Source organism: Hemitrygon akajei, chromosome 4 (assembly GCF_048418815.1).
Source record: "Hemitrygon akajei chromosome 4, sHemAka1.3, whole genome shotgun sequence".
Lineage (NCBI taxonomy): Eukaryota > Metazoa > Chordata > Chondrichthyes > Myliobatiformes > Dasyatidae > Hemitrygon > Hemitrygon akajei.
In genome coordinates this window covers 170,816,021-170,832,143 of record NC_133127.1, presented here as the reverse complement: position 1 = coordinate 170,832,143, position 16,123 = coordinate 170,816,021, and the positions used below count along the sequence as shown (strand labels likewise).

Sequence of the window (16,123 nt, the reverse complement as noted above, 5' to 3'; positions counted from 1 at the left end):
ATGGGATTAGTACAGGATGAAGGTAGGTGGGTGCTTAATGGTCAGAAGGGTGAGATGAAGTGCTCCGTGATTCTTTGGAAATATATGGCAGCTATCGCACATTTAAATTTGTCCTTTTTAGTTGCAGTAAGGCATGTCATGAACATGGAGAGGTTAAGTCTGGAATTTTGAGATAAGCTATTGATTGGCAAAGTATGTTCACCTTTACAAATCAGTTGGAGCAGATAATATATTGTGCAGTAGGATTTGCCAGTATTTCCAGCGTCCACAGAGTTCAATCAGATATCCCATCATCTCCCCTCAAAATCCTGAAACTATTCATCAATTGAAAGTGTTTCTTCTGCCCCAGTGTGCTGGTAACTATTGAACACAAGAGGATTTTTTTTCATGGTCAATGCTGTGTTTTATGAGAGCTCGAACAACTCCTTCATCCTTAGAAGCTCTACAGCTTGACATCTTCAGTAAACAGCACTGCAAAGAGAAATGGGTCCTGGTGAACAAACAAAACCTCCATGGCTATTGATACCACTGCACACTCTCACCACCCCATTTCACTGACAATACAACACCGGCCACAAGATGCCCAGGAGAGAAGAGGATATACAACTGGGCTCCTAAAGATGAGAAACTAGTGGATCTAGTGTGAACACGTTGTTGTCTCCTGATCAACAGATGACAATAACTAGTGTCTGATGTAGGTCAACCAGGAGATTGTGCCAGGAAGCATAAGACAAGGACCAGTAGATGCCAGAGATGAGGAATGACGATGAGGCAGATTCTCCTCTACAATCACAGAAGCTAAATCATCACACAGGACTGGAAAGAGGCAGCTCCTGGATGCACTGTAAGGGATTCCCTTATGGAAACATGATTCATGTAACATCCCCTCATTTACTGAGTCTCCCCACAAAATAAGTGAATTTCTCCACAGTCCTGCTTGTAAGCTTCAACACTAAGCACCAATAAACAGCCAAGAGACCCCAGATGTCTAGGCAAACTGTGGACAGGTACATTGAAGTTTCAAGCTATTGAAATCCATCTTCAATCTGGAATAGGGAACTCATACGGAGCCTTAAGGTTCAGGTGAAATTTTTAAATCAATTGACCAATGCAAGAAACACATTGGGAAACCAATGAAATTTTAGCAGAAGAGGTACCATTTTTCACTCATTTCAAACCATAAAACATAGAACATTACAGTACAGTACAAGCTCTTCATCCACGATTGTGTGCCAACCTTTTAACCTTATCTAAGATCAATCTAACCCTTCCCTCCATTTTTCTATCATCCATGTGCCAGTCTAAGATTTTCTTAAATGTCTCTAAATTATTTTTCACCAAATTCATAGTTGCATTTTCGGGAAAGGACTAATTCAATGATGATTTATTGAACCAAATAAAGTGAGGAAAAATTTCTAGGTCATTAACTCATATTTATCCTTGATGAGTAACCCAGTAGGGGAGCAGGCAGGAGAATGAGGTTGAGAGAGTTAATAAATCAGCCATGATAGAATGGTGGAGCAGATTTAATGGGCTGAATGGCCTAATTCTGCTCCTATATCTTTTGGTCTTATAAAGGTAACAAATCAAAGTCTTTTTTTTGCAAAAGGCAATATTTCTGGAAGAAGTACCAATCCCAATGGATCAATCAGCTTCACTTTTACTTTTACATGTTATACCTGTTCAGTCCATCTCTGCTCTTGACTGATCCCATACCGTTTCAAATCCCTTAATAATTAAGAGCAGAGCTGATTTCACGAACATGGGGAAGAAAAACTTTGGTCAAACTATTCTACACAATACCTGGTATAATACAATCATAATTCTTAGTTGCAATGAGATTCACGCCTAGTAAATTTTGTCACATTGTTTTTATTAATTGCAACATTGATTAATTTCTAATTTAATTTGGAGACATGTCTGGAGTTTTTTTTTATCATAAACGTTTCACTGATTAGAATGTGCCAGGTTACCATGGAAATATCCATATTGTTGAGTGGGGTCTCTTTCCTCTTATACGTCTCCCCACTGACACAACAGGACAAAAATATTTGAAGTTTTTTTTCTACCTCCAAATGGAGCTATCTAAAGGTACCGGCACATCCTGCAAAGAGGAAAAACAATTATGCCCAATGACTGCGCTAATGGACTTAATGCCATCTAAATCCTTATTCTTCTGATTGTCAGTTACTTTCATGAATTCAATCGTGACTTAGTTTTCACTGCTAGCTGAGAAGTCTCCTAAATTCAAGCAGTCGCCATCCACCCAGACACCTTCTCAATGAGGAGACAGAGCTTCATTAATTGTTTGGAGATGCAAAGTCATTGAGTGGTTTCTTGTTGTCTTCGCTTTTCCTGACGAATTATGAGGCGATAGTGTCCATTACTATTGCCACCCTTTGTTTAGTTTGGTTACCGATTGACTCTCATCCACTCTCAACCCCTGGCACGTGATTCCCACCGAACTACTCGCATTAAAAAGAAATCATTCGCTGGGGTGCAGTTTGACAAGTGGAGAAATTCAACGAAACGGATAACAGGCCGAAAAGCAGCGTCGCACGGCTGAAAACATCATTGCCAAGTTGGAAGGCAAGGATCTTATCTCTTCTTGGTAGATCGATGGGGTGGGGGAGAGAAATGACAACTGTGGAATCTTTTGTGGAAAAAGGGTTTCTAATCTATAAGATTACTTTCTTAGGGATACATTGTAACGTTTCTTATCAAGCCTTGCGTTATTATTTCTAAATTGAACACGTGTGTGTTAAGATCCCCTTTTTCTTCTGTAGATGATGGATTGTGTCTTCCATTGGGCATGAATGAGATGATTGTTTTACTTTTTTAAATCTGCCCAATGTCCCCAATAAATGTCCTTGAGTTCGGTGTAGGTAGGAGAAGGCAAACAAAAGAAGAGTTCATTTGTCATCTAACTGGTAAATAATTATCACACCTTCCCCACCCCCTCAATATCTATTAGCGTTTAGTTATGGGAAGTCTCCTTACCCAATAAAATAAAGTATGTAAACTTAAGTTTGTAATGCACAGGGATTCGTTACTTGATGTACTACTGTTATAAATTTTAAGCTTGCAGATTTAATAATATTAGTATCAGGAGAAAGTGATGTACAATCTGCTTGCACATTCAGACCCAGGGTTGAATTCATTGCACATTTTCTGGAGGTTATTAGTGGTTTACTGTATTGATGTGTTCGTATTTAGTTTCTCAAGGTTTTACTCCATTATAAGATTATTATAGATTCAGTTCTTCTTTGCCAATAGTGGCTCTGCAACAGTCCATCTATTTTTATGAACTCAAGGTCAAAAGTTGAATTTGTTGGCATAGGCATGTATGTCAGTACAATGAAAAAAAACTGGCAACAGCATCACAGGTGCATAACATTAGATGTGCAGTATTCATAAATGCTATGCATTTTTGAGAACAAAGTTAGATTTTAAAAGTCAATTTTGGTACAAAATGGTCAGAGTGTAATGAAGGGCCAGTGAAGTAGCTGTTTTTGAAGATAAAAGTAGTTTTTGCTGTAGTCTCCATTCTAATCCTGTTTTTTCTTGTGTAAAGTGATTTTATTTTGTCTGGCTACAAAAAGTCACAAGATACTAGGTGCCTGAAATGTCGACTGTACTTTTTTCTGTAGATGCTGAGTTCCTCCAGCATTTTGTGTGTGTTGCTAGGTTTGTCTATATTGCTTTGTGTTGAAATGCACTAAGGACTTGGTGTAGTTGTGTTGTCCAGTTCAATTTACCTAGTAATCTGTTCAAAAAGCAATGGCAGTTTTAAAAAATATAGAATTACAAATTAACTATCTTCAAAAAGAGATATAGAATAGAGGTTAAATTAATCATATAAAGCTTCTGGTGAATTTGGATCTGTCTTCACTGGGGAAGACACAGACAATCTCCCAGATGTAATAGTGGCCAGAGGACCTAGGGTAACGGAAGAACTGAAGGAAATTCACATTAGGCAGAAAATGGTGTTGGGTAGACTGATAAATCCCCAAGGCCTGATGGTCTGCATCCCAGGGTACTTAAGGAGGTGGCTCTAGAAATCGTGGACGCATTGGTAATCATTTTCCAATGTTCTATAGATTCAGGATCAGTTCCTGAGGATTGGAGGATAGCTAATGTTATCCCACTTTTTAAGAAAGGAGGAAGAGAGAAAACAGGAAATTATAGACCACACACACAAAATGCTGGTGGAACACAGCAGGCCAGGCAGCATCTATAAGGAGAAGCACTGTCGACGTTTCGGGCCGAGACCCTTCGTCAGGACTAACTGAAAGGAAAGATAGTAAGAGATTTGAAAGTAGTGGGGGTAGGGGGAAATGCAAAATGATAGGAGAAGGCCGGAGGGGGTGGGATGAAGCCAAGAGCTGGAAAGGTGATTGGTGAAAGTGATACCGAGCTGGAGAAGGGAAAGGATCATGGGACGGGAGGCCTCGGGAGAAAGAAAGGGGGGGGGGGGAAGCACCAGAGGGAGACGGAGAACAGGCAAACAACTAAATATGTCAGGGACATCAGTGCTGAGGAAGATGATGGAGTCAATTATAAAAGATGAAATAGCGGCACATTTGGATAGCAGTAACAGGATCGGTTCAAGTCAGCATGGATTTACGAAGGGGAAATCAAGCTTGACTAATCTTCTGGAATTTTTTGAGGATGTAACTATGAAAATAGACAAGGGAGAGCCAGTGGATGTAGTGTTCCTGGACTTTCAGAAAGCCTTTGATAAGGTCCCACATAGGAGATTAGTGGACAAAATTAGAGCACATGGTCTTGGGGGTAGGGTACTGACATGGATAAAAAATTGGTTGGCAGACAGGAAACAGAGCAGGGATTAACGGGTCTTTTTCACAATGGCAGGCAGTGACTAGTGGGGTACTGCAAGGCTTGGTGCTGGGACCGCGGCTATTTACAATATACATTAATGATTTAGATGAAGGGATTAAAAGTAACATTAGCAAATTTGAAGATGACACAAAGCTGGGTGGCAGTGCGAAATATGAGGAGGATGTTAGGAGAATGCAGGGTGACTTGGACAGGTTGGGTGAGTGGGCAGATGCATGGCAGATGCAGTTTAATGTGGATAAATGTGAGGTTATCCACTTTGGTGGCAAGAACAGGAAGGCAGATTACTATCTGAATGGTGTTAAGTTAGGAAAAGGGGAAGTACAACGAGCTCTACAACGAACATATAAGATTATTAAGAGATTGGACACGCTAGAGGCAGGGAACATGTTCCTGATGTTGGAGGAGTCCAGAACCAGAGGCCCCAGATTAAGAATAAGGGGTAGGCCATTTAGAACGGAGTTAAGGAAAAACTTTTTCACCCAGAGAATTGTGGATCTATGGAATGCTCTACCTCAGAAGGCAGTGGAGGCCAATTCTCTGGATGCTTTCAAGAAAGAGTTAGATAGAGCTCTTAAAGATAGCGGAGTCAAGGGATATGGGGAGAAAGCTGGAACGGGGGTACTGATTGTGGATGATCAGCCATGATCACATTGAATGGCAGTGCTGGCTCGAAGGGCCGTGTGGCCTACTCCTGCACCTATTGTCTGTTGAATGATTTCCCCAAAGTGTTTCCAACATTGGCACAAGTCAAAAGCTGACTTGCAGATGTTCCACTACTAGATTCGTGCAGCTCTAGGGCAGTCAACAAGGTATGGTAACATCGAAATCTTTTACATTAGCATGCTTTGTACTCTGAGGTGCTGGTACTTCCCTAGTCAGTTTGTCCTTGTTGATGGGAATTGAGGAAATTTGTGTTTTGATTCAACATAAATTCTTCAGTAACATCTGCTGATTGTACATGTTGAAGCAAGGTTATCTTTCACCTTTGACATTGCGGCCAATAACATCATTTATTGCTTATTCTCAGCTGCATTTGAGCTGAGTTGTCAACTGGAAAGTTAATAGTTAATCATATTTCTGAGTCTGGAGTAATGTGCAGTTTTGTTTACTTCAGACATTGATGAGCTAGTCATAGTGTCATAGAACTCTACAACACAGAAGCAGGCCATTTGGCCCATCTAGTCCCTGCCAAAATATTAATCTGTCTAGTTCCATCAACCTGCATCCATATTATAGCCCTTCAGACCCCTCCCGTCCATGTAGCTATTTAAATTTCTCTTAAATTTTGGAATCTAACCTGCATCCACCACTTCTGGCAGGTTGGTTCACACTCTTATCACCCTCTGAAGAAGTACCTTCTCATGTTCCTATTAAACATTTCACCTTTCACCCTTAACCCATGATATCTAGATCTAGGCTCATCCAACCTCAGTGGCAAAAGCCTGCTTGTATTTGTTCTCTCTATACCCCTCAATTTTGTATACCGTGAACAAATGTTCTCTCATTCTCCTATGCTGGATCTGTTTTTGTGGTTAAATTGGTGTTTCAAAAGTTCAAAGTTCAGAGATAATTTGTCTAGAAATCAAGAGCAGGGATGTGTTGCTGAGGCTTTATAAGGCACTGTTGAAGCCTCGCCTTGAGTATTGTGAACAGTTTTGGGCTCCTAATCTAAGAAAAGATGTGCTGGCATTGGAGAGGGTTCAGAGAAAGTTAATAATAATTCTGGGAATGAAAGGGTTATCATATGAGGAATATTTGATAGCTCTGGGTCTGTGCTCACTGGAACTTGTAAGTATGAGGAGGGAATCTCACTGAAACTTTTCAAATGTTGAAAGGCTTAGACAGAGTTGATGTGGAAAGGATGTTACCCATGATGGGGGCATCCAGAGATGCAGAGAAATTTCTTTAGCCAGAGGGTGCTGAATTTGTGGAATTTATTACCCTATTGTGGAATTTAATACCCCTAATGACACCAGGTCGTTAGGGGTATTTAAGGCAGAGCTTGATAGGTTCTTGATTGGACATGGCATCAAAGGTTATGGGGAGAAGGCTGGGGAGTGGGGCCGAAGAGGGGGGAAGAAAGGACCAGCCACGATTGAATGGCAGAACAGACTCAATGGGCCAAATAGCCTAATTCTACTCCTATGTCTTATGGTTATCAAAGTACATATGCCGCCATATGCAAACCTGAGATTCATTTCCTTACTGGGATACTCCGTAGATCCAAGAAACACAATAGAATCAATGAAAGGCTAAAGCTAACAGGATGGGCAAACATCCAATGTGCTGAAGATGATGAACTATGCAAATGCAAAAGAATAATAAATAAATTTTTAAAAACCCAATAAATATTGAAAATAGTGAGATGAAGAGTCCTTGAAAACGAGTCCGTAGGTTGTGGGAACAGTTCAGTGATAGGGCCAGTGAAGTTATCCCCTCTGGTTCAAGAGCCTGATGGTTGTGGGGTAATTACTGTTTCTGAACCTGGTAGTGTGGGGCCTGAGGCTCCTATGCCTCCTTCCTAGTGGCAGTAGTGAGAAGAGAGCATTGCCCAATGGTGGGGATCTTTGGGTGCTGCTTTCCTGTAATAATGTTAAGTGTAGATGTACTTAATGATTTCACAGTCATTGACACTAAAAGCACTTTTATTATAAGTTCTTCTTCTAAATGTTTAAATTTAGGATTTGAGTCAATTTCCAGCCGGGTAGTCTAGTCTGGTATTCGTTGGTTACTTGGCCTTTAGAAAAAAACACAATGCTACTTAGGCACTGATGGAAGGGACTGCGACTGATAGTTTTTTCCCAAATAAAACAAGATGGTATATAAGTTCTACAAGAAGATTGGAAACTGAAATTGGTGAGGGTTGAGACTGGTTTGAAGGGAGAAGTATTCACTTTTTCAGTGAACCTATTAATTTCAAGCCGAGATGCCTAGAATTTCCTGTCTCTGGCTCTGTCGGCCTGTCTGTCACATTTGTAATTGGAAAAATGAGGTTGCTGATGTAGTGGGATTTTAAAAGCTTTTGCAGCCGTTTCTGTGTTGAGGAAATTGCTCGGCAAACTTTACACTGAGTAGTCAAACATTGACTGGGTGAATTCTGAAGCATTTTATGTAAGTAATTCATTGAACAAAGGTGGAAGTCTCTCATGTGGGGTGGAGAAAAGTGCAATTCAGCATAACTGAGCACAGCTCTCCCACCCACTATCCACCATCTACCCCTCCTCCAATCAAAAGGAAAAGCTCCTGTGCTGTGTTAAACATTCAATTTGAGCAGTTGTTGGAGATGTGATGCAGAAGTTTGAAAAATTGCTGAGTCTGCAGTCCTCTGGAGAAAAACACTTGTGTATGGAAGTGTCCAGGAAGGAATTTCATTCCTAACTCCTTCTCTTCCTGAAAGTTTGATCCAGTCACAAGGCCAACTTAAAGTTTTAATGGGAGGCCCTTGCACAGAATAACAAAGAGCAATCGGATATTAAAAGTGCAGATTCATTACGGGTTCTGTGATTATGAAATTCATGATCATTGCTGTGATTAAGACATTGGCAGAAACTCATTTGGAAGCAATTTAAACTGGGTAAGATTCTGAACATTGTTAACATGTTTTCCACTGGAGCTGACATTTTCCAGCTGTTTCTTTTTGTAAATCTGCTTGAATTTTCTTGAATGTTGGAGTCCAGCTTTATTTTAAACTACTTTTGCATTTAAATGTATGTTTGTCCATAACTGGTGATAAAATGTGTTGCATGCTGAAGTAGTCAGCTAAGATTATGTAAAATAGGAAAATTTATTCTCATCCCAAGATGTGTTTACTTCCGGGTCTTGATCTGCATTAAAAGATTCAAAATTCCTTAAAATTGTTTTTTGGTTGGCTTGTGGCATTGTCCTTGGCATACGATCCCTATAAAATTAATTTATTAGCATTACAAAATGTTATTTTACTATTCAGCTTTAAGGTGTACAGGAACGCAAAATGATCTTTTCTTTGATAATTATTTTCATATGGTATACATTATAATTGTTTTTCAGAACTGTTGTCCACTTTGGCAAGAGTATATCTTACTGGTAAGAATTGGATGTTGTTTAACTGTGAGTGTGCCTCCTTGCTGCTACTGTCACTTCTCTGCATTGGGGAAAGTCTTGTGGGGAAATCGGCTCCTCCACTGTAGATTCCAGTGTGATCCACTGTGAAGGCTTATTACTTGTTGTTTTTGTTTGCAGCCCTCCTCTAGGGCTGTCTCACAATTGAGCAGAGTTGTTGTTGTTGTCAGAGGAAGAAAACTAGCACTCAATGTACACTGTTCTAATAGACATGGAGCAATACAGCAGTGAAATAGGCCCTTCAGCCCTTCTAGTCTATGCTAAACTGCCATTCTGCCTTGTGCCATCAACCCACACTTGAACCATAGCTCTTCCTATCCTTCCCATATAACAATTACAGCACGGAAACAGGCCATCTCGGCCCTTCTAGTCTGTGCTGAACGCTTACTTTCACCTAGTCCCACCTACCTGCACTCAGCCCATAACCCTCCATTCCTTTCCTGTCCATATACCTATCCAATTTTTTTAAAATGACAAAATCAAACCTGCCTCTACCATTTCTACTGGAAGCTCGTTCTACACAGCTACCACTCTCTGAGTAAAGAAGTTCCCCCTCATGTTACCCCTAAACTTTTGTCCCTTAACTCTCAACTCATGTCCTCTTGTTTGAATCTCCCCTACTCTCAATGGAAAAAGCTTATCCACATCAACTCTATCTATCCCCTCATAATTTTAAATATCTCTATCAAGTCCCCCCTCAGCCTTCTACACTCCAAAGAATAAAGACCTAACTTGTTCAGCCTTTCTCTGTAACTTAGGTGCTGAAACCCAGGTAACATTCTAGTAAATCTCCTCTGTATTCTCTCTATTTTGTTGACATCTTTCCTATAATTTGGTGACCAGAACTGTACACAATACTCCAAATTTGGCCTCACCAGTGCCTTGTACAATTTTAACATTACATCCCAACTCCTATACTCAATGCTCTGATTTATAAAGGCTAGCATACCAAAAGCTTTCTTCACCACCCTATCCACATGAGATTCCACCTTCAGGGAACTATGCACCATTATTCCTAGATCATTCTGTTCTACTGCATTCCTCAATGCCCTACCATTTACCATGTATGTCCTATTTTGATTATTCCTACCAAAATGTCGCACCTCACACTTATCAGCATTAAACTCCATCTGCCATCTTTCAGCCCACTCTTCTAACTGGCCTAAATCTCTCTGCAAGCTTTGAAAACCTACTTCATTATCTGCAACACTGCCTATCTTAGTATCATCTGCATACTTACTAATCCAATTTACCACCCCATCATCCAGATCATTAATGTATATGACAAACAGCATTGGACCCAGTACAGATCCCTGAGGCACAGCACTAGTCACCAGCGTCCAACCTGACAAACAGTTATCCACCACTACTCTCTGGCATCTCCCATCCCATGTACTTTTGCAAATCTCTTAGGTATTGCAATTGAATCCACTTCCACCACTCCAGTGGTAAGGTAGACTTGCTGAAAATTTAGTATTAATAGTGATTTTTGAACTGACTTGCAGGTCATACTTTATTGACAGTAACTACTGAGTGTGAATACAAACTGCCTGCCCTGATTTGACATGTTTAGTGATCCCTTACCACTTTCCCACTAGGAGGGTTGATCCAAGATTGGATGTTCAGAAGTGGTACCCAAAAGGTCTGGAGAACCAGAGGCCTGTCCTGGAGTTGGAGGACTGTGTGTGGACAGGGGATTGTTTTATTGTTTTTGTGTTCTGTGTTGTTCTGATGAGCACTGTGGGTTTGCTAGGTTGGCACCAGAGCCTGAGGTGACACTTGCAGGCTGCCCCCAATACATTCTTGAGTGTATTGGGAAATGCAAATGTCTCATTTCACTGTATATTTCAATGTGTATGTGATGAAATGAATATATCTGGAACCAAGCACTGCAGCTGTTATCACCACATGGTCACTTTTCTCCCCCACATCTTGCTTTCCTGCTCATGCGCCACTTTGCTCTGTTCTATACCTCTGTCATCTCTTGTTGGCATCCTTGTCCAGTGCCAATCTGCCATGCAGTACAAATCTTAATCAGGAGAACATCTATCAGCCCCTCGACAGATCACTTGCTTCCAGGCCTCATTATGACTTGAAACATTGCTTCAGTTTAAATTAAAATGAAAACACAAAATGCTGGAAACATCTTGCTTCAACAGCTGTGGAAAGAGATGTTTTGTTTTAGATGACATACACTTTGTTAGAAATGGGGAAGTAAGAAAACAGGGTAGTTTAAGTTGGCGAGGGATGGATAAGGCCAAAGAAATATCTCTGGTCAGGGGCAGAGTGGAAGACCATTTAATCAGTTAATGGGGCAATAATAAAGAAATGGATTTGGGCTGTAGGAAATGCCCAAGGATCAGGCAGTGCTAGTGATGAGAGAGAGATGGGGTGGGGGGAACTGATTCACAGCCTGTAATGGAAGTGGCCATTTCTTCTATATATACAGAAACGGCATGAAATTATTGAAAGGTATTGAATCTAGAAGTCTGCAATATGCCCCGACTAATAGCGTTTACATTGGGCTTCATTATCACAGTACTGGAGACCACAGAGAAATTGGTCAGAGTTGGATGGACAACTGAGGTTATTGAAACTTCAGGGTCACTCTGCAGTCTGAATGCCGGAGAGCTGCCATTAACTCTCCATTTAATTTCCTCAATGCAGAGGACACACTATTAAGAATCGCCTTTCTGCTTCTCCCAGAAGGCCTAGTGTAAATCTGAGGAACAGCAGGCGGCCTTTTGATCGAACAAGTTATAGATCACCTCTAGTGAATTCAACAACTTCTGTCGTCTTTACATAAGAAGCGCTGGAGGAACTCAGCAGTACAGGCAGCATCTATGGAGAGGAATAAAGAGTCGTCGTTTCAAACCAGGACCCTTCATCAATCCTGAAATGTCGACTCTTCATTCCTCTCCATAGATGCTGCCTGACCTGAGATCCTTCAGCACCTTGTGTCTTACTCCAGGCTTCCAGCATCTGGGGAATCTCTTCTGTATGTGTTTTTCCTATTTACTGTTTATTTGAAATTCCTTATTGCAGGTGTATAGATACTCTGTGAATAAATGCATCTGTACAATAATAAATAACTTTTATTGTGAACTACCAGTAAGAATGAATGCACTTTTCACACTTGATAGTTTTGAAGCACAAGTATAATGAGCTGTTCCTGTTGTAGTTTTCTCATTTCTCATGATTCCAATGATGTAGTCCATTTAAGTATGAGAAAAACAGACCAACCTTTCAGTCAGGTTCAGGTGCAGCATTTCCAAGTAGAGCGTTATGTCTACACGTGAGCTGGCTTTCTGTTTTTGTTACAATTTGTTGCTATTTTTTCTTTCACTTATTGCTGCCACAAACAACAAACTTCTCAACATACATCAGTGACCACTATATTAGGTACACAGTGTTCATGCAAATCAGCCAATCACGTGGCAGTATCGTATGTATAAAAGCATGCAGACGTGGCCAAGAGGTTCATTTGTAGTTCAGAGTAGACATTTGAATGGGGAAGAAATGCGATCTAGCTGACTTTGACCGGGGATGATTGTTGGTGCCAGACAGGGTGGTCTGAGCGTCTTATAAATTGCTGATCTCCTGAGCTTTTTATGTACAAGTCTCCAGAGCTGATGGAAAATGGTGCAAAAAAACAAAAACTCCAGTGAACGGTAGTTCTGTGGGTGGGTGAAAATGAGAGAAGTAAGAGAGAATGGTTCAAGATGACAGGAATGCATCAGTAACTCAAATAACCATGCATTCCAACAGTGGTGCACAGAAGTGCATCTCTGAATGCACAACACGTCGAACCTTGAAGTGGACAGGCCACAACAGCAGAAGACCAAGAGCATGCATTCGGTGGCCATTTTATTAGGTACAGGGGTACGTAATAAAGTGGCCAGGGAGTGCATATCATTGATAATAACCTGATGCTGAAATAAGGGTGGATTTAATTGAGATAATCTTGATTAAATGCAAGTTTAATTGTGAAAGAATAGTTATGATTCTCTGTTGATACAGACATCATTTTTAAAAAAAAAGCATATGTAAAATTAAAATGCTGGAATTAGACTCATAACCAAATATGTGCTTACTGAATGATGGACAATGGGGAAAATAATGTCAAAATCCAATGTTAAACTCTTCTGTTTTGAATTTCCATCCTTTTCTGTCAATCTACACACATCTTCTAACCGCTTTTGCTATTCTGCTCAGGTTGCCAGTTGTGAAAATAAAGAGCTGGGTACCAGTGCCTCCAACATGCCAGCCGTCCAATACAACCTGGGATTTGAGGTTGAAGATGGGTGAGGGCATTCTTTACTATTTGTACACAGGACGTACTATTGTCTAACTCTGTTTCCTCCCTAAAGTATCTAGCCTGTCCTCAGCATGACAAATGATCACACTCCAGCTACTGACTACAGTAAATGTGTCGAAGTGAACATCAGACTAAAATGGAATCTTCAGCAGGGTGTTGGTTTTAAGCACAATAATGTGGCATTATCTTGTCTTTCATTGAGTTATGGGTTTCTACTTAATATTTTGTGCATAAATCAATCCATACACTGATGATCCAACTCTTCCACAGGTTTGCTCATTCATTTTGAAGGTTAGCTATGTCCACTTTGCAAAAAAAAAAAATGGCCTTATTTAGTTTCTCTGGGAGCTTTTCAAACAATTCCATAAGGAAAGTGTCTAATTTCAATTTATGAAAATATGTTGTGTAATGGGACGTAGGATTTCCCCAAGAGCCAGCATAGAACCACAAATTGGCTGCCTTTTATATTGCGAGACATTAGAAAACACTTAATAGATTTTTTTTCATGAGAATGAAATGTCATTATATAGTATAGTTACAGCACTGGGGGAGAATATTTTGATCATCGTGCCCACACCATCTCCACCAGAGAATTTAGCCCAACTTTACCTCAATATTTTTGACATGTATTTATCCAAATCCCTCTTAAAGGCCTCAATAATATTTCCTGCCTAATATAACCTGCCTCAATAATATTTCCAAAAGGTATTGTACCAAACAGTATTACTGTGACTTAAAAATGCTGTAGAGTGGAAGGGAAGTGATACCTTAAAACAGTGTTTTCCAATCCTGTTTTTAGCCCAACGCCTCCCTAAAGCACCTTCATACATCAATGCCCCTCTTAGGCACAATATACTTTACAGTGCCCCCATAGTGTAAAAGCATGTCTTCTATATGCTAACATGAGGAAATCTGCAGATGCTGGAAATTCAAGAAACACACACAAAATGCTGGTAGAACACAGCAGGCCAGGCAGCATCTATAGGGAGAAGCGCTGTTGACGTTTCGGGTTGAGACCCTTCATCAGGAAAGATAGTAAGAGATTTGAAAGAAGGAGGGGGAAATGCGAAATGATAGGAGAAGACCAGAGGGGGTGGGGTGAAGCTGAGAGCTGGAAAGGTGATTGGCTAAAGGGATACAGAGCTGGAGAAGGGAAAGGATCATGGGACAGGAGGCCAGCTTTTTCAATGTGATCCTTGATTTGATGGTTTTTAGCAAGAGTTGAAATATCTGGTTCAAGTTGTGACAGTAAAAGCCTTAAATCCCCGCATGTAACAATGTCCAAGTGGTTTCTGTTTTTTGAGTATGTGGTTCACTGCACTAAAGCCTCTTTCAATGAGGTAGGAGAATGGAAATGCAATGAAGAGCAGTTTGGCTCTTCTTCAAAGACCAGGAAACTTCATAGGACAGTGCAGCCACGTACCACAAAAGCTGACATTTTTGAAAAGCATTTTTTGCTTCATCATTCTGAATTTCAATAATCTCTTCTTGCAACCTCTCTTCCTGTTCTTGCACCATGCGAAGAAATTTGTTAATTACCCATTCCAGAATTTCAAGGTCATTGAAATCCTTGAATCGATTTTGAAAATCCTTCTTTAGTGACTGCTGGTATAAGCAGAACTCATGCAAATCACTGTCTGTGACAGGATGCCATACATTCCATGCAGGGATACTGAGAACATTTTTCTCCCAATGTTTTGCTAAGATATTTCCAGTTTTCTGATAAGTGGACACTGTACCTTTTTGCCTGGATTAAATTGAAATTCTCACTCTGCAGTTTCATATTTAGGAAGTTCATTTAGTCATACAGATCAGCTAGGTATGCCATATCTTCACGTAGAATTTCAGTCTTGTTTCCCAAGCTGTAGTTGACTTTCAGCAAGAATTCAACCACAGTGTCAAAAAGATCAAAGAAATGTTTTAAGCAGCCGCCTTTGACAACCAATGCTCTTCAGTGTGAAGAAGTAAGAGTTCAAACTCTTCATTGTTATCTTGGCATATCTGGCAAAATATTCTGCTGTTTAATGGATGAGCTTTAACTGTGTTGATAGCAGATGTTACAAGTGTCATGCTTGAAAAAAGTCTCTATCTCAAGTTTTTGGCTGTGAGATGTTGACGATGTTGAGATGTTGGCGATGAATTGCAAACAGACCTGGAATTTCTGTTTTCATACTTGCCACAAAGCCAGCATGTCATATATGGTGCTCCACAAGAAAACAGTTCCTAATTGGAATAATATACATTTTGTGTTTGCTGTAGATTGATTCTCTGCTGATGTCTGTTTTTAACTTTTTACTGAAGAGTATCTCTTCACAAACATTTTCATTTTTGATAAACTGTGTGTCTGTCATTAGCAATGCTTTGTTGTCTCACACAGTCGACTCAAACAGTTGTATCCCATTTTTTTCGGTAACGCTTTGCATAGTCGATGCTCAATGTCTTCAGTCATTTTGTCAATATGACGAGCTACAGTTATTACTCAGAGGAATTGATTTTAAAATTCTGGTATCCATTTTGAGAACAGTGGTAAACACTTCTGATACAGCAGGCATTATCAATATTTAACCAATTGTATGAGATTTTCCACACTTTGCTATCATTTTGGAAATGTTATAAAAAGCAATGAGACCACTATCAAGGTCATTTTTGGCTTTCTTGGCAAATGACTCGAGTCTGAAACACTTTTCAAATGATTCTTTCATCTTCTGGAACTGAGTAATATCATAAGTAGCCTTTCCAGGGTATCTTTTACGGAAGTGTTCCTGCAATCGTGATGATTTCTTGGCTTCATTAGACAGTACAGTATTACAAATAAGGCAGATGGGAATGGAATAAGACCATACT

At 40.1% G+C, this 16,123-nt stretch overlaps 1 protein-coding gene across 4 annotated transcripts in view; it reads left to right on the top strand.

Annotated features, from left to right (window-relative positions):
- Positions 1-16,123, top strand: part of tpte (transmembrane phosphatase with tensin homology) — an 89,032-nt gene that overhangs the window by 2,281 nt on the left and 70,628 nt on the right. For 2 of the 4 annotated variants that reach the window (XM_073043964.1, XM_073043961.1), the window contains exons 1-2: positions 8,096-8,437; positions 13,177-13,265. In XM_073043964.1, coding sequence (XP_072900065.1) covers positions 13,222-13,265 — 44 coding nt within the window. In that variant the 5' untranslated portion in view covers positions 8,096-8,437; positions 13,177-13,221. Of the gene's footprint in view, positions 1-8,095; positions 8,438-8,889; positions 8,926-13,176; positions 13,266-16,123 lie in introns of those variants that run through there. The other 2 variants (XM_073043962.1, XM_073043963.1) reach the window with 2 other exon arrangements.